The 26,916-nt window shown below is 40.1% G+C and overlaps 1 protein-coding gene across 6 annotated transcripts in view; it reads right to left on the reverse strand.

Annotated features, from left to right (window-relative positions):
* The window catches only part of LOC134532714 (sodium channel protein para), a 163,247-nt gene that overhangs the window by 115,529 nt on the left and 20,802 nt on the right, over positions 1-26,916 (reverse strand). For all 6 annotated transcript variants that reach the window (XM_063369516.1, XM_063369534.1, XM_063369525.1 and 3 more), the window contains 7 exons: positions 21,287-21,415; positions 19,101-19,192; positions 14,954-15,166; positions 12,140-12,203; positions 11,274-11,418; positions 8,691-8,855; positions 2,586-2,894 (listed from right to left, as the gene is read on the reverse strand). In XM_063369516.1, the coding sequence (XP_063225586.1) occupies positions 2,586-2,894; positions 8,691-8,855; positions 11,274-11,418; positions 12,140-12,203; positions 14,954-15,166; positions 19,101-19,192; positions 21,287-21,415 (1,117 nt within the window). The remainder of the gene's footprint in view (positions 1-2,585; positions 2,895-8,690; positions 8,856-11,273; positions 11,419-12,139; positions 12,204-14,953; positions 15,167-19,100; positions 19,193-21,286; positions 21,416-26,916) is intronic.

Below are 26,916 nucleotides of genomic sequence, written 5' to 3' on the forward strand. Positions count from 1 at the left end.
TTAAGCACAGCTGTCTTTTAAGTTATTTAGACTTAGGTATATTTTTGCAAAACTAAAAAAAAATTAAACTTTATTGAGAGCCAATATTATACGTTGGTTAAGCAACCGATTTCACCAGTTGAGAGACAGAGAATTTTCACCGCCGTCGTATAATACTGCAATCTTTATGTCACCAAACGAGTTAAACAAGGATATTGCCCTGCTGTCGCACGAGAAAATAATTTAAGTGTGTCGAACATTTTTATCATGTAATAAAACGCATAATACTTCAACAGGCATTGAAAAAAAGCACAGCTGAAGTTCATAACAGTTAATATAAAATAATCGAGGGTTGATTTCTAACTTCATAAGGCACACAAATCACATGCCAACGTTTTCATTAACATGTATGTGAAATTACAACTAAACGTACTCATATATTTGAAGATCTAACGGTACTTCTACAGGAAAACATAGGGATTTTCCACTACTATTATTTTACTTAAAATATACTGCTGGGCTAAATAATACTAACTTGCAGTTTAAGATAACGTGCACATACATGGCAGAGAAATAACCACTTAATGCAAAAGCCAACACAATCAGAGCAAAATGCAACCAGAAATTAACGATGCAAATGTCTGCACATTTTTCTTAAAGGTAAATAATGTAATATTTAATATCAGATTTGATTGTTATTATTCTAACTTTTCAGCGTTTTTCGTGTGGTAGTTTTCTCATTTAATTAAAGATATGGTTACTTACTGACTACTACAAAAATTAACCATCTTAACTTTGGCTTTTTATTTACTGGCTGTGTTTGGCTTTTCTATGTGCATTTTGTGTAAGGATGGTGAAATAACGGTAAAACAACAAATTTAAATTAACTGTGTTTCATTAACGCTTCGTGATATGCTTAGGATGTCTTAACATCGCATAATAATTATAAACCGAAAACTACATATCTTAAAGATCCCCTTCTATAAAATAATTTCATTTTTATATTTTTATTGTAGTTTTTCATTTTATCAAACAAAAATGCTTTGTTTTATTGGTTTAAAGTGATATATCTATGGTTTAGCATGTTAAGCAGTAAGATTTATCGATTTATCGTTATACTGACGCAAGCCCTTCCTTTCTAATAATAGATAGACGGTTACATGTTTCTTGTTCTAAGAGGATGAATTCATTTTATAAAACCAAAAAATACTTGTTTTTTTTTACTTTTACTCATGCATGATGTATATTGCTAAATAATATTTACTTAATTGTAACATTGAAGTTCTTAAAACTGAAGGCACAGGCATATGACCCTATACTACACCCCAAACCCACGATCTTTTTCCAGTTTCCCACCACCCCCACTTCCCCACCCATAACACCATACATTCATCCATGAGGTTTTCTTTAGTCCATCTGACACTAAAATAATCAATTGTACTACTGTTTATCAGTGACATTTTAGTGGAAAACTGTTAAAATTGCAACAATACAGATACAAAATGGAAAAGTTTCGACAGTTTTCCAGTAAACTTCCACTGATTCGGAGTATAATTTTCAATGTTTCACATTTAATGTGTGCTCTATACCACGTGTCCTTTGTGAAGTAAGATAACTGCCTCGAACGGTGCCTCCTTGTCAGTATAAACATATTTGCATTAAAAGATTCACAGCGGGTTCCATGTGCGGTTGCATTCGCGTTCTCAATATTTTTTTTTAACTTATGCACTTTATGAAATTCATGCAAGGTCTTAATTGTATAATGTAGAACTATAAATATTATCTCAAGTATAGCTGAGTATGGACTTTATCTACATGTTAAAACTTAGAAGTTAGAGCAGAAAATGAGACCTGAGGCGCAGCCTTTGTATATTTTTGTTAGGTAACCGTTTTGTGGAGCAGAGTGATAGACATATTTACAAACCATACTAACAAAAATAAAATTAATGCAATTTTGACTTTTCAGGTTAAGCCGTTTCGCTCTGCATTGTACCAGGCATCTTCAGGGTTGGAGTTTATTTCTCAACTATAAATTGCCATGAAAGTCTGCGATCTAACTTAAAAACTAAAATTTAACTATTTACTAAAAGTTTTGATTAAAAATAAAAATAATAATAATTTATAATCTCAATCCACGCGCCCAGTTAGTAAATAACCCTTAAAAAAATTTGTTAGAATAATCATAGTTTATATCCTATTTGAAGCTGCGTGTGAACCGAGAGAAAGGTTTGTTTGCCACAGCAAAATTTGTTTATATATGAGGAAATACATTTATTTTGATGATTCAAACAAATATTTTGTTGTTGGAAAGATTTTGTTGATCCAGAAAAAAGGTTTGGTCAGATTAACTGTATATTTTTTTAGGTGTAATGAATCAATTTTGTTACTCACAAAATTTGGTTTGGCCAACAAAATGTTTTGTTACGGGAAGTAAATATTTGTTTCACCATATATAAACAAATATTTGTTTGATTCAAAGCAAACTTTTTCTCCGTGTGGGCTATGAATGTCTAGGTTCGTAAACTCGGAAAGCACAACAGTAGACCGGCATGTAGCACCACCGAGCGGGCGACTACGGGCAGTAGACGAGCCCCGGGCAGACGTACCGCGCTCACTTTGCGGACCTTGCCGTTGCCCATGCGGCTGCGGTGCTCGCTGACCGAGTCGCCGCCCTCGCTGCGGATGCTCATCTTCTCCTTGTTGTTGTCGTCGTTGCCCTTCTCCTGGCCCACGAACAGCTCGTAGCTGTGGCACGAGAAGTCGGACGGCGACTGCGCCACGCCGCCACCGCCGCCGCCGCCGCCTCCCGGGTCGTCGCGGTCCTCCCCGCGCGCCGCCGCCGCAGCCGCCGCCGCCGCACGCTCCTCGCGCGCCGCCAGCTTGTTCTCGCGCGCCTGCGCCGCCTCCTCCGCCTCCTGCGACACAAGAGCACACGTGCACGGCTGGTACCAGCTCGCCCGAGCGCTTCCCGGGACACCCAATAGCTGGTTCCACCTCGCCCGAGCGCTTCCCGGGACATCCTATAGCTGGTTCCACCTCGCCCGAGCGCTTCCCGGGACACCCTATAGCTGGTTCCACCTCGCCCGAGCGCTTCCCGGGACACCCTATAGCTGGTTCCACCTCGCCCGAGCACTTCCCGGGACACCCTATAGCTGGTTCCACCTCTCCCGAGCGCTTCCCGGGACACCCTATAGCTGGTTCCACCTCGCCCGAGCACTTCCCGGGACACCCTATAGCTGGTTCCACCTCGCCCGAGCGCTTCCCGGGACACCCTATAGCTGGTTCCACCTCGCCCGAGCGCTTCCCGGGACATCCTATAGCTGGTTCCACCTCGCCCGAGCGCTTCCCGGGACACCCTATAGCTGGTTCCACCTCTCCCGAGCGCTTCCCGGGACACCCTATAGCTGGTTCCACCTCTCCCGAGAGCTTCCCGGGACACCCTATAGCTGGTTCCACCTCGCCCGAGCACTTCCCGGGACACCCTATAGCTGGTTCCACCTCGCCCGAGCGCTTCCCGGGACACCCTATAGCTGGTTCCACCTCGCCCGAGCACTTCCCGGGACACCCTATAGCTGGTTCCACCTCGCCCGAGCGCTTCCCGGGACACCCTATAGCTGGTTCCACCTCGCCCGAGCACTTCCCGGGACACCCTATAGCTGGTTCCACCTCGCCCGAGCGCTTCCCGGGACACCCTATAGCTGGTTCCACCTCGCCCGAGCGCTTCCCGGGACACCCTATAGCTGGTTCCACCTCGCCCGAGCACTTCCCGGGACACCCTATAGCTGGTTCCACCTCTCCCGAGCGCTTCCCGGGACACCCTATAGCTGGTTCCACCTCGCCCGAGCACTTCCCGGGACACCCTATAGCTGGTTCCACCTCTCCCGAGCGCTTCCCGGGACACCCTATAGCTGGTTCCACCTCGCCCGAGCACTTCCCGGGACACCCTATAGCTGGTTCCACCTCGCCCGAGCGCTTCCCGGGACACCCTATAGCTGGTTCCACCTCGCCCGAGCGCTTCCCGGGACACCCTATAGCTGGTTCCACCTCGCCCGAGAGCTTCCCGGGACATCCTATAGCTGGTTCCACCTCGCCCGAGCACTTCCCGGGACACCCTATAGCTGGTTCCACCTCGCCCGAGCGCTTCCCGGGACATCCTATAGCTGGTTCCACCTCGCCCGAGCGCTTTCGGGACACCCTATAGCTGGTTCCACCTCGCCCGAGCGCTTCCCGGGACATCCTATAGCTGGTTCCACCTCGCCCGAGCGCTTCCCGGGACACCCTATAGCTGGTTCCACCTCGCCCGAGCACTTCCCGGGACACCCTATAGCTGGTTCCACCTCGCCCGAGCGCTTCCCGGGACACCCTATAGCTGGTTCCACCTCGCCCGAGAGCTTCCCGGGACATCCTATAGCTGGTTCCACCTCGCCCGAGCACTTCCCGGGACACCCTATAGCTGGTTCCACCTCGCCCGAGCGCTTCCCGGGACATCCTATAGCTGGTTCCACCTCGCCCGAGCGCTTTCGGGACACCCTATAGCTGGTTCCACCTCGCCCGAGCGCTTCCCGGGACATCCTATAGCTGGTTCCACCTCGCCCGAGCGCTTCCCGGGACACCCTATAGCTGGTTCCACCTCGCCCGAGCGCTTCCCGGGACACCCTATAGCTGGTTCCACCTCGCCCGAGCGCTTCCCGGGACACCCTATAGCTGGTTCCACCTCGCCCGAGCGCTTCCCGGGACATCCTATAGCTGGTTCCACCTCTCCCGAGCGCTTCCCGGGACATCCTATAGCTGGTTCCACCTCGCCCGAGAGCTTCCCGGGACAACCTATAGCTGGTTCCACCTCGCCCGAGCACTTCCCGGGACACCCTATAGCTGGTTCCACCTCGCCCGAGCGCTTCCCGGGACATCCTATAGCTGGTTCCACCTCGCCCGAGCGCTTCCCGGGACACCATATAGCTGGTTCCACCTCGCCCGAGCGCTTCCCGGGACATCCTATAGCTGGTTCCACCTCGCCCGAGCGCTTCCCGGGACACCCTATAGCTGGTTCCACCTCGCCCGAGCGCTTCCCGGGACACCCTATAGCTGGTTCCACCTCGCCCGAGCGCTTCCCGGGACATCCTATAGCTGGTTCCACCTCGCCCGAGCGCTTCCCGGGACACCCTATAGCTGGTTCCACCTCGCCCGAGCGCTTCCCGGGACATCCTATAGCTGGTTCCACCTCGCCCGAGCGCTTCCCGGGACACCCTATAGCTGGTTCCACCTCTCCCGAGCGCTTCCCGGGACATCCTATAGCTGGTTCCACCTCGCCCGAGAGCTTCCCGGGACAACCTATAGCTGGTTCCACCTCGCCCGAGCACTTCCCGGGACACCCTATAGCTGGTTCCACCTCGCCCGAGCGCTTCCCGGGACATCCTATAGCTGGTTCCACCTCGCCCGAGCGCTTCCCGGGACACCCTATAGCTGGTTCCACCTCGCCCGAGCGCTTCCCGGGACATCCTATAGCTGGTTCCACCTCGCCCGAGCGCTTCCCGGGACACCCTATAGCTGGTTCCACCTCGCCCGAGCGCTTCCCGGGACACCCTATAGCTGGTTCCACCTCGCCCGAGAGCTTCCCGGGACATCCTATAGCTGGTTCCACCTCGCCCGAGCACTTCCCGGGACACCCTATAGCTGGTTCCACCTCGCCCGAGCGCTTCCCGGGACATCCTATAGCTGGTTCCACCTCGCCCGAGCACTTCCCGGGACACCCTATAGCTGGTTCCACCTCGCCCGAGCGCTTCCCGGGACACCCTATAGCTGGTTCCACCTCGCCCGAGCACTTCCCGGGACACCCTATAGCTGGTTCCACCTCGCCCGAGCACTTCCCGGGACACCCTATAGCTGGTTCCACCTCGCCCGAGCACTTCCCGGGACACCCTATAGCTGGTTCCACCTCGCCCGAGCGCTTCCCGGGACACCCTATAGCTGGTTCCACCTCGCCCGAGCGCTTCCCGGGACATCCTATAGCTGGTTCCACCTCGCCCGAGCACTTCCCGGGACACCCTATAGCTGGTTCCACCTCGCCCGAGCGCTTCCCGGGACACCCTATAGCTGGTTCCACCTCGCCCGAGCGCTTCCCGGGACATCCTATAGCTGGTTCCACCTCGCCCGAGCGCTTCCCGGGACACCCTATAGCTGGTTCCACCTCGCCCGAGCGCTTCCCGGGACACCCTATAGCTGGTTCCACCTCGCCCGAGCGCTTCCCGGGACATCCTATAGCTGGTTCCACCTCGCCCGAGCGCTTCCCGGGACACCCTATAGCTGGTTCCACCTCGCCCGAGCGCTTCCCGGGACACCCTATAGCTGGTTCCACCTCGCCCGAGAGCTTCCCGGGACATCCTATAGCTGGTTCCACCTCGCCCGAGCACTTCCCGGGACACCCTATAGCTGGTTCCACCTCTCCCGAGCGCTTCCCGGGACATCCTATAGCTGGTTCCACCTCGCCCGAGCGCTTCCCGGGACACCCTATAGCTGGTTCCACCTCGCCCGAGCGCTTCCCGGGACATCCTATAGCTGGTTCCACCTCGCCCGAGCGCTTCCCGGGACATCCTATAGCTGGTTCCACCTCGCCCGAGCGCTTCCCGGGACACCCTATAGCTGGTTCCACCTCGCCCGAGCGCTTCCCGGGACATCCTATAGCTGGTTCCACCTCGCCCGAGCGCTTCCCGGGACACCCTATAGCTGGTTCCACCTCGCCCGAGCACTTCCCGGGACACCCTATAGCTGTTTCCACCTCGCCCGAGCGCTTCCCGGGACACCCTATAGCTGGTTCCACCTCGCCCGAGCGCTTCCCGGGACACCCTATAGCTGGTTCCACCTCGCCCGAGCGCTTCCCGGGACATCCTATAGCTGGTTCCACCTCGCCCGAGCACTTCCCGGGACACCCTATAGCTGGTTCCACCTCTCCCGAGCGCTTCCCGGGACATCCTATAGCTGGTTCCACCTCGCCCGAGCGCTTCCCGGGACACCCTATAGCTGGTTCCACCTCGCCCGAGCACTTCCCGGGACACCCTATAGCTGGTTCCACCTCGCCCGAGCGCTTCCCGGGACACCCTATAGCTGGTTCCACCTCGCCCGAGCACTTCCCGGGACACCCTATAGCTGGTTCCACCTCGCCCGAGCGCTTCCCGGGACACCCTATAGCTGGTTCCACCTCGCCCGAGCGCTTCCCGGGACACCCTATAGCTGGTTCCACCTCGCCCGAGCGCTTCCTGGTACACCCTATAGCTGGTTCCACCTCGCCCGAGCGCTTCCCGGGACACCCTATAGCTGGTTCCACCTCGCCCGAGCACTTCCCGGGACACCCTATAGCTGGTTCCACCTCGCCCGAGAGCTTCCCGGGACATCCTATAGCTGGTTCCACCTCGCCCGAGCACTTCCCGGGACACCCTATAGCTGGTTCCACCTCGCCCGAGCGCTTCCCGGGACACCCTATAGCTGGTTCCACCTCGCCCGAGCGCTTCCCGGGACACCCTATAGCTGGTTCCACCTCGCCCGAGCGCTTCCTGGTACACCCTATAGCTGGTTCCACCTCGCCCGAGCGCTTCCCGGGACACCCTATAGCTGGTTCCACCTCTCTCGAGCGCTTCCCGGGACACCCAGGCACACGTGTATAGCTGGTTCCAGTCGAATGGACCACTTCATTGGAAAATAAATCATAGAGGTAAATATGGTATCTCCTTAAACGAGTGAAGACTTTGAGAAGTAAACGTGCTGGAATAGCTAGTTCCACCTTGAACAATCACTTTCTGGGAAAATAAAATATTCAGATATAGCTGGTTCCACTTTAAACAGTGCTTTTTGGGATAGGAAAACATATTACAGGTACAACTAGTTCCATAATAAATAAGTGCATCCTGGGAACTGCAAACATACTGATAAAGTTGATTCCACCGTCAACTAGCACTTTTAAATATTTGTAGAGTTAGATTTTTTTCAGTGAATAAAGTGTTAAAGTCATAGACTAATAATTTCAAGGACTCATTTTTTTTCTTTTGCGCATAGATGTATCACTATCTGAATTGCTTCTGATATGAAGGTCACAATAAGCTAATGTTGGCAATGACACATGCATTTATTTGTTTACATATTTTGGTATTCCAACAGATCCTAGCTTATATTGGAGTTATTAATCGGTAAGTAGAAATTTGACGCAGTGTATTTTTTTAATAAATCATTCACAAAATAACGGACACATACTGTTTTAAAAGTCATCTCACACATTGCTGAGAAATTTTATAATTTCAAGAATGTCCACACTGTGTGTGCCATGACAAGTGTTTTTTGGTAGTTCTGCGAGTGAGTATGCTATTCAGTACCACGGCGCAGTTCGCTTGCGCAGTCTACCTCATCGATAGTCTATGGTCTCGGTCAGGGACGCAAGAACTAAATTCCCAAAGGGGGGCAATATACCTTTTTATAAAGAACTATCGAGCCCCCATATTGAAGCGGGTGGTCCGGGGGTACTCCCCCGGGAAAATTTGTATTTCAAGGTGGAAAATGGTGCTATTTAAGCAGTTTTATTATCTAAAATTTTATTATACAGTACTTTCTTTGCCCCCGTTTGCCCCCACTTCAAGGTTTCAGAGGAGGGGGGGGGCAAAATACCCTTGCCACCCCCCCCCCCCCCTGTTGTTGCGCCCCTGGTCTCGGTGCTCCAGCCTTAGAGTTACCCTTAGAGCTTCCTCTTCAGCAGCTTCCTCCTCTTCGGCCTTCTTCTGCAGCTCGTCGTACGACATGGCGACGATGGCGAGGATCAAGTTCACCAGGTAGAACGATCCGAGGAAGATGATCACGATGAAGAACAGCATGTGCCACGGACCGGCCGACCTCAGAACCTGCGTCAGAAGACGTCACTAGCTCGGTTTCGGGACACAAACTCACAAACCATCTACAGTATCTTGGTAACCGCCAAGACACGCGTCAATAGGACGCCCGCAAGTACAACAGTTCTGAATGTGAACCTTAAAGAATATGTCGTCGTGCGTGTTGTTCTCGATTCAAAGCATGTTAATTTTATCACTTAGGGCATGATCAGCCTTAGGTCCACACAAGCATTGGTGATTTGAGGTATTATCATCAAAGTATTGACTAAAATTTAAAAAAAAAAATGTAAGATTTTCAATACGTGGCTGTGCAAGTCAGCCTCATATAGCGTTCTAAAACTGAGAAAATTGTATTCGCCTAGACAACGCTTAGCAACCCAAGAGCTTTGTACAGTGTGTGGAATGAAGATACTCGCCCATATAAAAATAATTTGCACTCGCCTTTGCATCGTTTGGTAATATGTAAAATAAGTGGCAGTTGTGTATTTTATTTCAGTGTAGCATTTTTTCACCTATTCTCATTTACTTTAATTGAGAGGTTTAGTGTATTTGGAGGAAATCATAAATAATTATAAAATTACAGGAAAGCAGGTTTAAATTTTTTTGTTAAGTGATAGACCTATACTGTACTGTCTTTTAATTTTTAGCGTATCAAATGATTCATACTATTGGCTAAATCAAAACTACAATCAAATTAGATTTTTGAATATTATTTTATCTGAAAATGTATTAATATTTGTAACTACTAGGTTAATCGTTTTGTATCATTAAAAAAGAATCTTCATATTTATTATTATTTTTAATAAATCAATTTGGAGTGATTAAAAATGTGAATTGTATGCTAGAGCAGATAATTTAAGTGAAAGAACAAAACCTCCGATATTGCAATCATAATGTAATGTGGCCCTTTTTCACTGTGACTCCGAATTTTATACTACGTGCCATTCAGAATTATCAATTGAAGTATTGATAAACCTTTTTTCCTGTGATGACTCATTCTTCGGTATAAATTATATGGTTTTCCAAAAAGAGCATTGAATTAAATAAATATTTTATTCTTCTCCTGCTTTAAAAATCTTGTGTTTACAGTCGTATTAATTTTGGTCAGTTATTTTTACTATTATTCATCCTTCCACTTACCTCAAGTATGATGTTCAAAGGCATAATTTTTATGAGGAAAAAGGCTTATTTGATTTCTAGTTGGTTGGAAGGGGCCAAAGGCTCACGTTGAAAAATAATAAATATATCAAATACTTTATTTTAATGTACACAAAATATATATAAAAAATTTAAATTATTTTAATATTGTAAAAATGAAAATGATATCGGATATATACCTATATATATATGAAAATATATAAAAATATATGCCAAAAAACTGTTTTTAGTGAAGTACCTCTTGAAACACTACATTGCGTGTAAATTGTCACATTCAATAATTATTAACGAATTATAACGACATGCTCACGTAATTAAAATTTATTTTCAGCGATAAATTGAATATTTACTTACGTTGCGAAGTTAATAAATCAAATTTGTAAAGTAAAAGAATACATTTTTGAAAAAATATTTTCTTTAACTTCTAGCGCCATCCTTTTATTAAAACATTTAAATGCGATCTTTGACACACATAAAGAAAAATGTTATCAACGTGTTGCTGTGTGTAAAACAGCAAGTGCGGCTACCTGCAGAATGCCAGCCTCCAACTCCTGGTGGGCGATTTCCCGCCGCACGCTGGCGCACTGCAAGTAGTCGCTGTCTCACAGCGTTACTGAGACAGTCTCGCGGTGAGTCAGTGAAGAGCGTCAATAGGTACATTATATATTCTCTAAAAAAAATTGGTTGTCTGTAAAGTCGGTTTACGGACGATAGTTTAACGTGACAACGTCATAACAAAACATTGATGAAATGATTGCATACTTTTATGAATAAAATTGAATCATTTTTATTAACTTATCACTATTTTGTATGGATACAAAGAAGGAGTGAAATGAAATCTACAATTTAATTGATAAATTTACTTTTATTTGCACTAATTATTTCAAATATGTTTATTACTTTAACGAACAGATTTTTTTAACTATAACTTTTATACATGTTTGCTATTTAACTTCTTCCAATCTGTGTTATTCTGTTGAGGATAGGACGATGATAGGAAAAGTAGGAAACGAATGGGAGTGTTTCAAGTTTAATGTGCCTCGAAAAAGTCAAATCGATGGTTTTTCCATTCGATTGGAAGAGAGATAGATGCGGCACAAGCGTACAATGAGCGTAACGGGACACAGCGCAATGGGACAATAAGCGTAACGGGACACAGTGTAACGGGACAGTGTGCGTAACGGGACAATGTGTCATCCTTTCGTGCGTGCAGCCGGCGTTCATCGATTTATTAGACGATGTCACGTCAAAAAAGAGGGGGGGAATGCGAACCTGCTGGTAGAGGTTCTCCCAGTAGTCTTGCGTCATCAGTCTGAAGGCCGACAGCAGCGCCCAGCCGAACGTGTCGAAGCTCGTGTACCCGTAGTCGGGGTTGCCCCCGTAGCCTTGAAGACACGTGAAGCCAGGCTTGCACTGGCTGCAAGGGAAAAAATATGTTGCTAGTAGAAAAATTAAGTACAGCAACAATATATCTAAACATTTATCTGGTGTAATGTGAAGAAAAAAATCAAACTATTGAATTATTTCAACGCCATTTATTTATTGCACAATTTTTTTTCGACACTTGAGGCCTAGTTTCAGATTGAATTTGTATATTCTAAATCAAATTTGAGATTCCAATTTGAAACATGGATTTCATAAAATTGATATTTCACTGGATGAGGACAAGAGGAGTGTTGATCGAGACACCAAGAGTGCAAGGGAAAGAAGTGGCAGGTGCCTTGCATGCATTCATTCATTTCTTTTAATAATGGTTTATATACCGATTCTTGTCTTCTGTGCAAGACTCCTAAATTGGTTTACGATTGGCCAAAAATTTCAGGTTTCGCGACGTTTTCCGGGAGTTTGTTTGCATTCCCGACGTCGTTCACCGCAGTCGCGCATTTTTTGTGGATTGTGCGAATAAAATAAAAAATTCACCGATATCCCTAAACAACTGTACTTAACACAGTTCCATGAACATCACAAAGTATTTTGTAAGATTTCACTGTGCCAAATATTTAGGAATGACAAATGTTTTTTTTTTCTTGTCCGAGACCAGTTTCTAAGTGATCACAATATTTGCCTTTCGCTTAGCAATATGTATATATTCATAAGGTCGTAAACTATGGAGTAAGTGAATAACCAAGTCAACCTACCCAGCACCAGATGAGTTTCCGCACAGCTTGTAGTCGTTATCACCTTCCACTTTGTACCAGTTAGCTGCACAGAGCAAAACATGCCAGGTAACTTTGCTGCTTTACTTACTATTTTTGGTTTTTAATGATAAAAATAAGACACTTCTTATTTAAATGTATGGATCATAACATTTGTGTTTATAAGTATAGCAACATTTGTAATAAGAAGATCATATACACTCACTTTTTAAAAAAAATGGGTGCGTGTACTTAGGTACGCGCGTGAGAAGTTATACTTCTTTGGCATCATTAAAAAATAGTTTTTAATTGCATGCAAATAATTCTTCATGGTAGCGTTATTCTCCATGGTAGCGTTAAACGTTTAACACAACCTTTTTGGAAGTCGCATTAGGAGTATAACTTCAAAAAACCTAGTCATAACAAAAACTTTTATGTGGGTTTATGTACCTAGAATATAAGACTTCGGAAACTTGAAAAATTAATTTCAACAAGTGCAAACTGATTTTTTAGACATTAAATTGAATAATAAATAAAGATACGAACTTTTTAAGCTTCATACAACAGTTGTTTCTTTTTCTAAACAAATTAAAAACCTCTTTACTTGTACATGTTATTAGAGATTTTTATTTCAAAAATAAGCATATTTGCCCTGCAGTAACCTGCAAGGACAAACCATTGAAGAATCAGCTTGCCGTGAAAACAGCAGGAGTGACTTGCTCACCCCCTCCCCCCTTCTAAAGCCTCTACTTTGGGGCTTTCCCACGGAATCAAGTGCCAAGGTTTCATCAATATTTTTTATGAGGTAATATTTCATTATTTTATTTCAAACCTTTTTAGTCTAAATATTTAACATACTTGATATACATTATTTTATTTTTAATTAAATTAGTGCTCACAAGTGAAATCTTCCTTTCACATTAATCCCCGAGAGGACTACAAATTTCGTGCGCCATTGCATCCTCTCGTTATCAGAGTCTTCATATTTGGCATAATACACTCACTTTGGTACTATACAAACGAAACGTGTGAGCATATACAACAGTTGAAATTTTTATTAAATGTTTTAATTTTGTCTGGACATATGTACATATGCTGTAATTTTTTTTTGCAAATGGAACAGAAATATACATGTAAACTTACGGATATTTGTAAATTTGTACATTTATATGGAAACAATTGTATGACTCCAAAATAGTGTTCGCAGTAATACTGCGTTCAGATTCTTACCCGGGCATTCATGCTTTGTGTTGTCCCCAGCACCTCTAATAGTTAAACTTATTTGTAAACCGTTCCCTGTACAGCTTACCAGTATTAACGGCGCACATAATAAGTATTATACACCAAAAGTGTTTAATATGCCATTAACTTTTCCATTGTTTAAAAAAGTAAGCTTAAATGAAACATCAATTAAAATATAAAATTATGCAACAATTTTCGTCACAAAACCTCAGTGTTATCTCGAAATACATATTTCAGATATACAAAAATAACAAGAGCCTAGTGTTAAATAAATTTACAATACTTATATTTATTGTAGTATTACAAACTGTTTTTTTAGGCAACTGGTTTCCAAATGAATCTTTTGAAAATAAACCTTTTTTTCTATGTGGACACTAAAATAAGAATTAAGCACGCCAAAATGTCCAGTTTCAAAATGTTATGCATCTTTTGGAGGTGTAAATTCATGTTTGAATTCTCAAATCATGTAAGAACTAAAGCTTTTTTAAAAACATCAATATAACTATTTACTCTTGAAATAAAACATATACTTGCAAATGAAATATTACTTCACTGCTTTATCTCACCGACAAAAGCATCTGTTAAACTACAAATGACACAAAGAGCGGTTTGAAAGTCACACAGTCCGTGAAGAGCGGTTTGAAAGTCACACAGTCACATGGCAGACGTCCGGAAAGGCGAGTAGTCCTGGAGAGTGAGCAGTCTCGTGCTCTCTCGTGCTCAGACAAACTTAAATGGCGATAGAGTGCTCCCTGCGATGTATATCTTTACACAACCTCCGCTCGGCCACTCCACCGGACAGTCGCCTATGTTTAAGTGGAACTTCATTGCAACCAGTCGAGGCGATGGCTCATCGGAGAGTAACAGAAAGCGCAACGATTAGGAGTGGAGCGCTCGATAGTGGTGAGGGTGGGTAAAAAAAAATCGAGAGCCTCACTACTAATTCTCAGAAAAACGATATTGGAGTGACGCTACAGTGTTGCATTTTTTTTTCTTTCGTTACGCTTGAAACGACAAAAGAAGCGTTTTGAAGTTACTCGGCTTGTGGATTCTAGTCACGTCGTAGGCGAAAATTTCACTGACGACGTTCCGGTTGACCTTGCAGTCGCTATCTTCAGGATAGCTGTACCTACTAATAGCAGCTACTCTCAAGATGCCGACTGCAAGGTCAACCGAAACGTCGGTGAAACCTTCGCCTACCACGTGGCTGGAATTTACAAGTCAAGCAAACTTAGACTATGGCCGCGTAAGGCTGAGGTCGTTATTGGCAAAGCGTTTTCTCTTAAACTATCATTTCGTTCATAAATTCCACTGATGACACTGGTTTATTGAGATATCTGTTTTTTGACGCAAGAGTATATGTGATTTAATTAATAGGGGGTATTACAAATTTCATATCTCTCTGTCTGTGAAGTTCCACTTTTACCAAGCGTGGCAATCTCGCGCCTATATTCCATTTGAGATCTTTCTGACAGAGAGCTTATCAGAGACGTGATATTGGGTAGATAATACGGCGTGTGGGAAGGAATGTCAGGATGGCCGGACAGGAATCACGACCCTGGTTGTGACACCCACTCTCGTTGCTGACGAACGCCTCCCAGTTCTCGGCGGTGAGGTTCCCCCACGATCCGTCCGTGGGGAAGTTCTTGATGCACTTCTGCGTCAGCACGCCCATGTAGATCTGAAGCCCCATGAGTGCGAACACGGACAGCGAGAACACCGTGAGGATGATCACGTCGCGCAGGTTCTTCACCGACTCGATCACGGCGCCGACGATGGTCTTCAGACCTGCGAGGGGCATACACGGCCTTACCGTCAACACTCCCGTCAGGTTATCCTTCGTATTCCCGTCAAAATTCCCGACGTCATACCCGTCAACATTCACTTCAAGTTCCCGTGCCCATTCCCGTCAGTATTCTCATCAGCATTGCCTTGCCGTCAACACTCCCGTCAAGTTTCCGTCTGCATTCTCCTCAACATTTCCAACAAAATACCCGTCGTCGATCCCGTCAACATTCCCGTTAAGTTCCTGTCTACATTCCCGACAAAAGACCCGTCAGTATTCCCGTGTGCATTTCCCCGTCGTCATTCCCGTTAAGTTCCTGTCTACATTCCCGACAAAATACCCGTCAGCATTCCCATGTGCATTTCCCGTCAACATTTCCGGCAAAATTAGCGTCAACGTTCTCGTCACATTCCCGTCAGGTTCCTGTCTACATTCGTGTTGACATTTCCGACAAAATACACGTCATCATTGCCGTCAAAATTCCCTTCGGTACGCCGAGACAAATAAGAAGCTGACAAAGAGACAGCGGAACAGTTCCATGAGAGATTTGATGGTGGCAAGTCCCAAACTTGTCTACCACAAACAGAATTATCCGTATGCATAAGATAGAAAAATAATTATGTATGAGGCGATAGAAAAACTTTAAACCAATGTATACTTTCAAAGCTCTGGTATTTGAAAGACCTGACATTAGAAGAAATATTCTAATGAAAATGTTAGTAGGTAAATTTAAAAATTCTACACTGAGAGCTCTGAAGCTTAGAATTGTCCAAAATGCATCTCGTGTTTGCTAATGAAACTCTAACGAACACAATTTTACAAAGTATAATGGCGATTGGATGAAGAATATGTTTAAGTATTCCTGTAAGTAATGAAACATCAAACTCTTCTCTGGAACCCATACATACAAAATTCTTTTAGATGACATTCCCGTTGGTAAATTAACCGTTAAATTTTCTTCTGCGCAGCTTTCGCAAGCGGTTTACATCTTATAATTAGGCCGTATAGAAACCGGGCAACTCCATTTTAATTACAATCCTTCGCTTAGAGATAACTGAGCTGAAAAATGACACCACAAAAGGTCCGCAATAGGTTTTCAAAGTAGCAGTTGCCAAACTTCACAGCTAGCCACATAACATTCCCTATGCAGAACAGGCTAGACCATAGTTTTCTAATAGTTCCATGTATTGCAGGAATGGTATGGTTTTTATTCAAACCAGCTTATTTTCTCGGCATATGACATTTGGTAGGAGTAATTTCGTGAATGTAACGGAAGTCGCATTGGACGGAAATGTGTAATCAAAGTGCTGCCATCAGTGGAAAATAGTGCGAACAAAGTTCACAAAGCCAAAGGGAAACTTTATAGTATTACCACCTGTTTAATTAATTCTAGCAAGAAGGGCAGTATTTTAATAAAATTCCTTTTCGGAAATCAGCTTCAATGCCGGGGAAAAGCGATTTTTTCAAGTCTTTTTCGCTTTTATCGGAGTCGTTTAATTATATAGTTTAAAGTTTCTGTCTGCGAATTGAATGATTCGATAGTCGACGTAGTTACTCCGGCAGTGAATTCTAGCGGCGGGTGCGAAAACTTCGTGTAATTTGCATCAAGGAATTTATTTGAAAAAAAAAAAACATTATTTTTAAGAATTCTACGTTAAATTCCGTGTCCAACTATCGTATTATAAGTGTATTTTTAACATGAGAATACATGAATTTGCTCGTGACCGAGAGTAATGAAAGAAGATCTCTCTTTTTTTTTCTACGTGTACATTCTTGAAAGGTTGTGTTGAAAGATTTTAATTTTTAACCATAATGTTGTTTTTTTTTTTGACGTTAAGTCTAATAAATCGATGAACGCCGGCTGCACGCACGAAAAAGTGTCCCGTAACGCACATTGTCCCGTTATGCTGGGTCCCATTACGCTCATTGTACGTTTGCGGCACATCTATCTCTCTTCCACTCGATTGGAACAACCATCGATTTGACTTTTTCGACGAACATTAAACTTGAAACAATCCCATTCGTTTCCTACTTCTCCTATCATCGTCCTATCCTTAACAGAATAACACAGATTGGAAAAAGTTAAATAGCAAACATGTATAAAAGGTATAGTTAAAATAATCTTTTCGTTAAATTAATAAATATATTTGAATTAATGAGTGAAAATGAAAGTAAATTTATCAATTAAATTGTAGATTTCATTTCACTCTTTTCTTTGTATCCATACAAAATAGTGATAAATCAATAAAAATTATTCAATTGTATTCATAAAAGTATGCAATCATTTCATCAATGTTTTGATATGACGTTGTCACGTTAAACTATCGTCCGTAAACCGACTTTACAGACAACCAATTTTTCTCCTCGTCGAAAGTCTTGGCCTCAAAGAGCAACTTCTTTTTTACTCTTGTCTCTCTTCCGCCGCGCCCACCGACTGGAGAGAAGGTGGGGGTAAAAACACGCTGTTAGTGCTGATACGGTCGTGCTACGCTTGTGCCATCAACTCTGCTTCCACTTCCGCGGGCAGGAATACAATTACTGCAGAGCGTCTCCGGCTTACCTTCCTATAACGTGATTTAGAGTTGTAATGGCGAGCAATTCTGGACGAACGCAACTGCATGGCACTTGCCTATCGCAACAAAATAAAAAAAATGGCCCAAATTACTTAAATATATACACGCGGCGGAGAACTTTATGTTTTGTAGAAATCTAAATATTTCCCTTGTCAGTCTGGATTTTCTGCGATAGACAAATGCACCGAGTAACTTATTCCCATTGGAACAAATTTTCGAAGTTTTTTTTTTTAAATTGGTAGATAAATCAGCTATACCTTGTAGTAAGAAACCATTCTAGAATTCACGTGATTTCAGATTCCTTATATTATGATCTAAAATATTTTTAAAACTTTTTAATGTGTATAATGGTTTTTGAGACATGTATATTGAGGAAATATTTGTTCCTTCAGTATTGGACCAACATTACCGTTGCTTTTTAGAATGTTTTCCCTATGATTGTTCAAGGGAAATTTGTCTTTTTTTATTTTATAAAATTAAACAATTTACAGTTTTGTCTACAATTGTTTATAATTTTGTACCCTTTTGTTTCTTCAAACAAAATAAGGTGTTCTGATGCGCATTGGTGATTTACTAAAAGCATGTTACCAATAGTAAAATAATGTGACATCTTTCATTAGAGGCTTCTGAAAAAACTTGAATAAATAAATAAATATATATATATCAAAATAAAACCGTATAATGAACATTATAACTGTTTGATAGTACAATTGTATACATACTGCATATTAATGTAATAAATACATTATTTGTGTAAGTCATTAAATAAGTTAATGTAATACAATTATATAAGTATCAATAGTATGTGGGTGTCAAAAAAGTGACGAGTCTTTAATAATTCGCAAGTGATATGTCACATCTAACCTTGGCAACGTGCAAATTCGTGTGTTCTCATATTGCAGAAACGCTTATAATAGTAAAACATGGACATAAAAAAATTTAACGTAGAATTTTTTAAAATAATGACGAGCATGAAATATATATACACACACACACACACACATTGTGTTTTCAGCTGCATTTCCGGACGCGCCAAAATTTGCTAAAAATACTGCCCATTTTGCTAAAAATGTATTAATTAAAACCGCTAATACTATAAACTTTTTTTCGCGTCATCCGTCCGAGGATGGCGGGACCGTGGCTGTTACAAATTGCCGTGCATTGATTTCCGTCGCAATCACGAACTCCCTACCACCAAGTGCCGTGTACCGTGGGCTTAAGATGTTACACATCAAAAATAATATATGTTTCAGCTAGGGTAAATTTTCGTGAACACCCTACCACGGTACCCAAAAAGGTACCGGCCAGGTTCAGTGCGGTACCCGGGAAAGGAACGTCGTCAGAAGAGAGGCGACAACCTCACCTGGCACGATGGCGACAGTCTTCAGCGCTCGGAGTACCCTGAACGTCCTCAGAGCAGCCAGGTTCCCCAGGTCTATCCCCATGGTCACGTAACTGGAAGCAATACAGGCTGACGGTCAGACACCGCTTCCTCCCAGCACACGGTGTCTGCTAACGAGAGTGCTCATAATCACCAATAGCTTAGACTAACGTAACAAAAACTAAAAAAAAAAATGGATTACTTATCCAAGAATATTCCATCATTTAAAAAACTTTACCAACTCTTCGTTTCAACAGGTAAGAGGTCTGAAAGTATTGTATCATTTTATTTATTAGTTTTTGCTGCACCATACTAAACATTGTGTACATCAAATTATTACAATATGAAACTGGAATAGTTTTTTTTTTTTTTTACTTCCAAAGGATATAAATTTACTTTTAAAGAATAGAAGCACTTAAACAACAAAACATAAAGTAAATTTAAATCTCTGATATTTGTGTAAACATAAATGTTTGTGCGATAATAGAAACGGTTCATTCAAACACACACAGTATTTTAAAATAAGTATACCGAAAACAATATATTTAGCATTCGTTGCATAAAAATTATCAATAAAAGTTTCCACGCTGATGTTATAATGGCCAGTAAATTCGCTTTCTTAAGCTTTCCCTTGTTAATTATTGCATTATAATTTCCAAAATTATAAGTATCAAAATTATTAAAAATTCTAAAACAAATCATAGGCCAAAATCTTAGAAACATTTAATGATAAACGTGTTAACACTTAAGATTAATTATTTTTGTAATAATAAAGACAATAATTGTTAAATAGCAAGGAAATAAAAACGCCATTATGAGCGTCATAATATATTTTTTCTTAAATGCAGGTTTTAAACTTAATGAAAACACTTATTATGTAATTAAAATAACTTTGAATGGTACGAAATTTACAATTATCACCGAAAATATATTTTTGTGAAGTAAGTACACCTGCAGACAATTATTGTGCATACATTAGAGAATTTTTAAATTTCTGAACAGGCATTATTTTTTATGAATGTAGCTAACAGGATATACAATCAACTTTTTTTAATTTAGAAAGGCTGAATTTGTTAGTATATAAAAAGATTTTAAAATACTTTGTTTTTAATCAATTATTACGAAGCTAAATAAAATATAGAAATGTTTAGAACTTTTTAAAGTGGTATTATTACCGAAAGATTAAAAATATTCAAACCACTCAGAATTGAAGCAAACTTGAACGAAAGTGCATATTATTTTTTTGAAAAAAAAAATGCAATAAACACTACGTGACATATCTACACAACTATATTTACTAAAGTTCTACATACTAATAACGTCTAATTGTAAAACTACTATGATATATTAATGAGAATTCACTACAAATTAACATGAGCTATGTATGACATAAATCTCATTCCGCATAGGAGAATATGCAAAAATCATCATTATGAAATTTAAAAAATAGGTTCAAATAGCAATAATTAATTATATTGTCTCTGCAAGTATAATTAAAATGTTTTGGCAGAATGCATTACAAAATTAGTTTAATCCTCTTGCAATCTTAACAATATCAGCAAACTGAAGTACAGAAAATACGTACGTTTATCATAAATAGCTCAACTGTTACTAAAACATTGAGTACATACATAGGCATGTATTGGGCATCCATTAATTCTTTTCATTAAAAAACATTACTGCTTTGCATATTCACATTTAGTATTATTTTTCACAAATAACTCACATTTTAAGAAAATATTTGTCATATATGAAAGAGATAAAGACATAAGATAACTTATTTCAAAGTCAGGCAATTTCTTCGTGATTTTCTTTTTATCTAACGACCAAAACTACGTGCTTTTGTAATTTAAAACACATACCAAGTCACCATTTACTATTGCATTAGTTTTATTATCTCAGCACATATGTCTTAGTGCATAAAAAACAAGCAATGCAAAGACGAAACTGTAAGTTTGATTTTGTGCTATCATCATTGTTTAAGTGCGAGAGCTGGAAACATGGAGTTCCATTTCATGGCATATCGTTCGACTATACGGACACTTGTCCCGCGCTAGCGAGATATCAGGGAAGGACGTAATGCTCGCCAGGCTTATGCAAGTACTCAATGAGTAAACTAGGAGACAAAGGAAAAGTGAACTCATCGAGACGCGCTCGTCACTACTCACGCTAAAGCTATCACTACGAAGTCCAACCAGTTCCATGCATCTCTAAGGTAAGTGAACGGCTGTAGTATGAACCCCCTTGCCATCACCTTTACAGCCGACTCAAACGTGTAGATGCCGGTAAAAATTACTCTGAAAGAGAAGTCTACGAGTTAGGCCCTCAATCGGTAGCTTGGCGTCGCGCAAGGGCTTGTGGGAGCTGGCGGGGTCGGCATGCAGAGCGTGGATGTCTCGGCAAACGCTGTTTCCTCGTGAACGTGGCTACCCCAGAAAGCAATTGTTGGATCCATTGCTACTTATGAACTTGTTCATTTGTTAACACTAAAACTATAACTTCGCTGCGAAAAAATATTGCATAAATGTATCTATTAATTGTTTTTTATTTAAAAAAATAAATAAGTAATTTGAGAAATTAAAATCTTTCAAATGCTTTCCAGGTAACACAGAATTCACGTATGAATATTTCACATTTACCAAATTATATTACCAACCTAATAAATGTTTTAGTTGCATTTTTATTTCACCAGTTATTTATATTAATAAATATTAATTTACAATCATTGCAAGCAAAAAATTGTATCGCCCAAAATTTTGTTGACTATCCAATTTCAATACAACTGCCGTTCCACTAACACAATTTTCTAGTCGGTTATAGTTTGAGCTATTTTGTTGCAATACTTTGTTTTTTTGTATTGAAGGGTTTGGTAATCATGAAAATGGCAGAGTGTTTACAAATAAGCTTCGCAAAACCTCATGAAGTATTCCAAATCAATTTTTAAAAAAAAAATATATTTATGCTAAATCTATAAATAACTTGGCCACTAAGCACATAATGCAGAAACTAATGAAAACAATACACATAACAATTCTGGAAATCACCCCACACTCTTTCAAAACTCGAACAATGTATGTAGAATGAAAGTTTTTATGACCTATAATGCTTTCAGCATCTTCTAAAACCCATGTGTTTACCATAGCTACCCTATTCTTGCTGAATTTTTGCTAGTGTGCAGATTAATTATATCTACTAAAGATGAAAGTTTATCTGAATTTGATATCTAAATGTGGTACTTGTTTGTGTGTTTTTGTTTATATAAGGAAATAATGTTTGATTCACAACTATTTGCATTAACGTAAATATATATGGAGATGTTATATTAATGTTATATATTTTAAATTTTATTGTTAATATTTCTGCTATATTTCAGTTGTTTTAGGACAATGTCTATATTAGAATAATTACGTTATCAAAACACCATTACATAAAACTTTCAAAATCATTTTTATTATGTATTATTTTAAACTGAATAACGATGATAGGAGTATAAAAATATCACATTAAGATTAAGACCTAAAATTAAGATTAAAAAATTACAGCAAGTGAGCCAAACGTAACAAAAAAAATCGAATTCATAGTTAGGTCTGATAAAATTATACACTTTGGGCACACTCTAAATTACCAGTCAGCAAACAATTTGTTTGTTTTGTTTTTAATTTTATGTAAATAGTTTATTACTGTCTGCTTACTTGTCATCTATATATACAATAAATGACTTACAAAATTAAAAATTCACAACCAAAAGTGAAATAAAAGCGTTAGAAAAAAATTAAGTGTAACCTTTATTCGAAAACAGGATGAACAATGCATTAAATATCATAGAAACTAGCGGACAGGAAACAAATAAAAAGTTCCATGAAATTCCACATATAAAAAAATAGTAAATATTGGTTAGTTAATCAGTGACACTTAAAGTCAACTTACATAATACTTCCTCAGGTTTTGTGTGCATTGTGTTTCTTGAATTTATAAATTGTTAATTGCACTCTAATTTTTTAATTCCTAAATAAAGTGTGAAAAATATACTTAAATTGCCGAATAGTTAATTTGAAAATAACGTTTGCAAAATTATGTTTTATGGAAGAACATTCATGATCACAACAGTTTAGTCCCTTACCTATACCTTTTTCATAATCACAAGAAAAGTCTGGCGAAAGATTAGCTTAAAATTTACCACTACATCAGCATTAAAATTCTGAATTAGTTTACGCTACTGATTTGTGTGTTTTAACTCACATAATGACCTAGCAAATGTTTCGCTAAATAAAAATATTCAGTAATAGTGAATTTACACGTTTTCATCTATGTATTTTTAAGTGTTCTCGTCCATTAACTTGATGTCTCTGCGTTACTGCCCATTTCGCTCGCACGCTCATACATTTATGTTTTTGCAGGATTACACAACAGATAATTGTATAATTACATCGCTGTGTGACAGACGAGTGCTTTATCTAGTTAAAACATTATCTCCCGCTTTCCTTCTCTTCCTCACAATAAATACCTAATAAATTTTGTCACATAAAACATTGCTCCTTAAAAATCTAAATATATTTTACATGATTTACAGAGACCAAATACATCTGAATTAATAAGAGAGATTTTGTCTGACGACGAGGCCTAGAGCGTGAAATTCAGTACGTAAATTTACATTACAAAGTAATTTATTCAAAATTTGATTTTTCATTTTACTTTTCTTGCGATTTAAGACTTAGGAATCCCAAAACAAAACAAAAAATCTTCACGTCAATGGCTATTGCATTGTCGATGCTGCTTTATTCAACTCCTGGTAACGTCTATCACATTGTTGATATTTTCTTTATCTCCTGGCGACGTCTATCACATTATTTATTCTTTCTTCGTCTTATGGCAATGTCTATTGCATTGTTGATTCTTTCTTCGTTTCCTGGCAATGCCTAACGCATTGTTGATTCTTTATCTTCTGTCAACGTCTATCCCATTGTTGATTTTTCTTCGTCTCCTGGAAAGGTCTATCCCATTTTTGATTCTTTCTTTGTCTCCTGGCATTAGCTATCGCATTGTTAATTCTTTCTTCGTTTCCTGGCAATATATATATCGCATTGTTGATTTATTCTTCATCTCCTGGCCATATATATCAGATTGTTTATTCCTTCTCTGTTTCTTGGAAATGTCTATTACATTGATGATTCTTAGTCTCCTGGCCACATCTATCTTAATGTCAATTCTTTCTTCGTATCCTGACAACATCCATCGCATTTTTGATACTTCCTTCGTTTCCTGACAATGTTTATTGCAGTGCTGATTCTTTCATCATATCCTGGAAATTTATATTACATTGTTGATGTTTTTATTCACTTTCATATCATAATCCAATATTTTTTAATCATCTTTGCTATCATATTGTCAAGCTGTTATTGATAAATGATATTATTTAAGGTATTTTTAAACTATTGACTACAATATTATTTCTTTAGTTTATATTTTCTTCTAGTTATCTTAGTGCTGATGTCTATTATCCTAAGTTGATTTTTTTAAAATTCCATTTGGTTTTTTTTCTTTCAAGGCGCGAGTAACGATGTGTTATATTGCGCAGGTCGACAGTATTCTGCTAGTAAACTGCTGCAGTTGAGTGCGGGTCCATCAGATAGTATGTAATGTACACTGTTTTATTTCGGAATCTCTTCAACCTTATTTATGATTATTTGTTAAAAATAACTTTAAGTCTTCTAACAGAAGCTTTTTGAATTTATATTCAGTTAATTTATCGATTGGTTTATGGAAGCCAACACCTCCGATTTTATTCCGATGCGCTTAATTGTGGTACAGAAATGTTGAATTTAGTATTGAACTAAACCTCTGCCTGGGATTAAAATATCCACTCGTGTAAACCTTATATTTGGTTCGAAACCTGGCTATTCGCACCCAGATTGGTGAACGCTTCGACGGACTGAGCCGAGCAGGACAGAAGGTCATGAATAAAAATGTGTTGAGATGCCTGACATTCCATGTTCTAGTGTACGTTCTTGCATTCTGTTTTTTTTTTATTTACATCTTATTTTAGGTGCTACACGTGCTTGATGTATTTCGTATTGTAAGGTGCCAAAACCGTACATGTTAAAAAGTGGTAATATTTTAAGGATATGGATATGTAGTAATTTAATGAATAGTGGTTTCATTTAAGAGGTACTGTCCAGTTACATGTCATTTTTTTATATTTACGTTTAACATGGTTCAACTTTAAGACATTTTTTGACCGGCCAAAATACAACAAGATTTTTAAAAATACAGTGTATACATTTTATATATTTAGCTGGAAAATTTGAATTTTTAACATTTTTGTTTAGTGCGGATAAGGAGAACCAAATAGAACCAAAAAAATTTTAAAAAAAATTAGGCTAATTCCGGTGGCTACTGCGTTGTTTGTTTTAAATTTTCCAGAAAAAAAATATTTAATTTCATTTAGCATTTTAAAATCATAAAAAATCTGAATGTTTTAAAAGCCTTAGTAAAATTAATTTATTTTTCTAAAAGAAACTAAGCTTTAACACATAGTAGCCAGTAAAATTGACTTTAAACAAAAAAAAATTGCCAGATTTATATTCAATGTCATTATCCTTATCCATACCGCACAAAAACGTTAAAAAAACCACTTTTCCAGCTAATCATGCAAGAAGTGTGGGATATATTGCCGTAAGATGTCACCTAAACTAAACTAAATTATAGGAATATATTTTTTTTTGTTTGGGCTTCCTTCTTTAATATATGTTGTTCAATAAAATATTATTGAATACATTGTTTAAGTTCAAATTATTAATTACTCTTGCTTTGTGGAAGTTTATAAAATTAAAAAGTTATAAAGAAAGAAAAATATTGGTTTTCTATGCACATAACGTCCGCATATTTCTAAGTATTCAGAATACTTCACTTTAAATTTATAGAAGGCGTAAAGGAAAGCTGAAACACGAGAAGTTGATTTTTGCGCAATGCGTGGGTTGTAGTTTTGCGTCTTGCGTAATTTATAAACTGGTATTCTAACATTTCCCGTCTTGCTCTTCTTGCATTTTTGCGTTGCTTGTGCTGTGTAGAAACCCGGTACGTTATTGAAGTTATGACGCTTCTTTCTTGTGTGTCCACGTTCCAATGTAGTTAGTGCGTGATATTTCATTATTTAGTATTTTAAATATACTCGACAACTAATCATTACTTTGTATTGAATGATCTTAAAAAAGAATGTGGGTGTGTTGGGAGTACCTTAAGAGCACAAGCGCGCATGGTATTTTTTTTCTTCAACTGAATTTGACACTTTCATTGGCGAATCGTAAGCCTACGTTGTGGAAAGTCTTATTCTCAATTACCAACGACCAGTCCCTAACATGAATAGTTTGCTGCTTGCTTGTGCAACTTCATTTTATATTAAATATTAATAAATATCAATGCATTTTTTCCTTCAATTTGATTGGGAATTTTATGTATACAAATGCGTTAACATGTCTGCACTGGTAACGTTTTTCTCGGCTATCAGTCTAGATAATATGACGACGAAATATTTTCTCTGGTCTATGTTCAGGTTAATAGAATAGTGTTTCATTACTCAAAGTAATTTAAGCAAATAATTCATAATTAGCAAAGCGTAGCGTTGGTTAAACGGAGACAAAGTTTTGTGTAAGCTTTTTTGTTTAGAGGAAGTAGTATTAGAGTGGTGGCGATGATTGCATAAGCAAATAGCCTTTCCCGTTGTGACTTGGATTTCCCGTTGATGTAAACGTAGATATTATTTGGCGTAGTCTTTGTTTCATAGACGTGGTGGGATTTGTTT

The sequence above is a fragment of the Bacillus rossius genome, chromosome 1 (assembly GCF_032445375.1).
Source record: "Bacillus rossius redtenbacheri isolate Brsri chromosome 1, Brsri_v3, whole genome shotgun sequence".
NCBI classification, from domain to species: Eukaryota; Metazoa; Arthropoda; class Insecta; order Phasmatodea; family Bacillidae; genus Bacillus; species Bacillus rossius.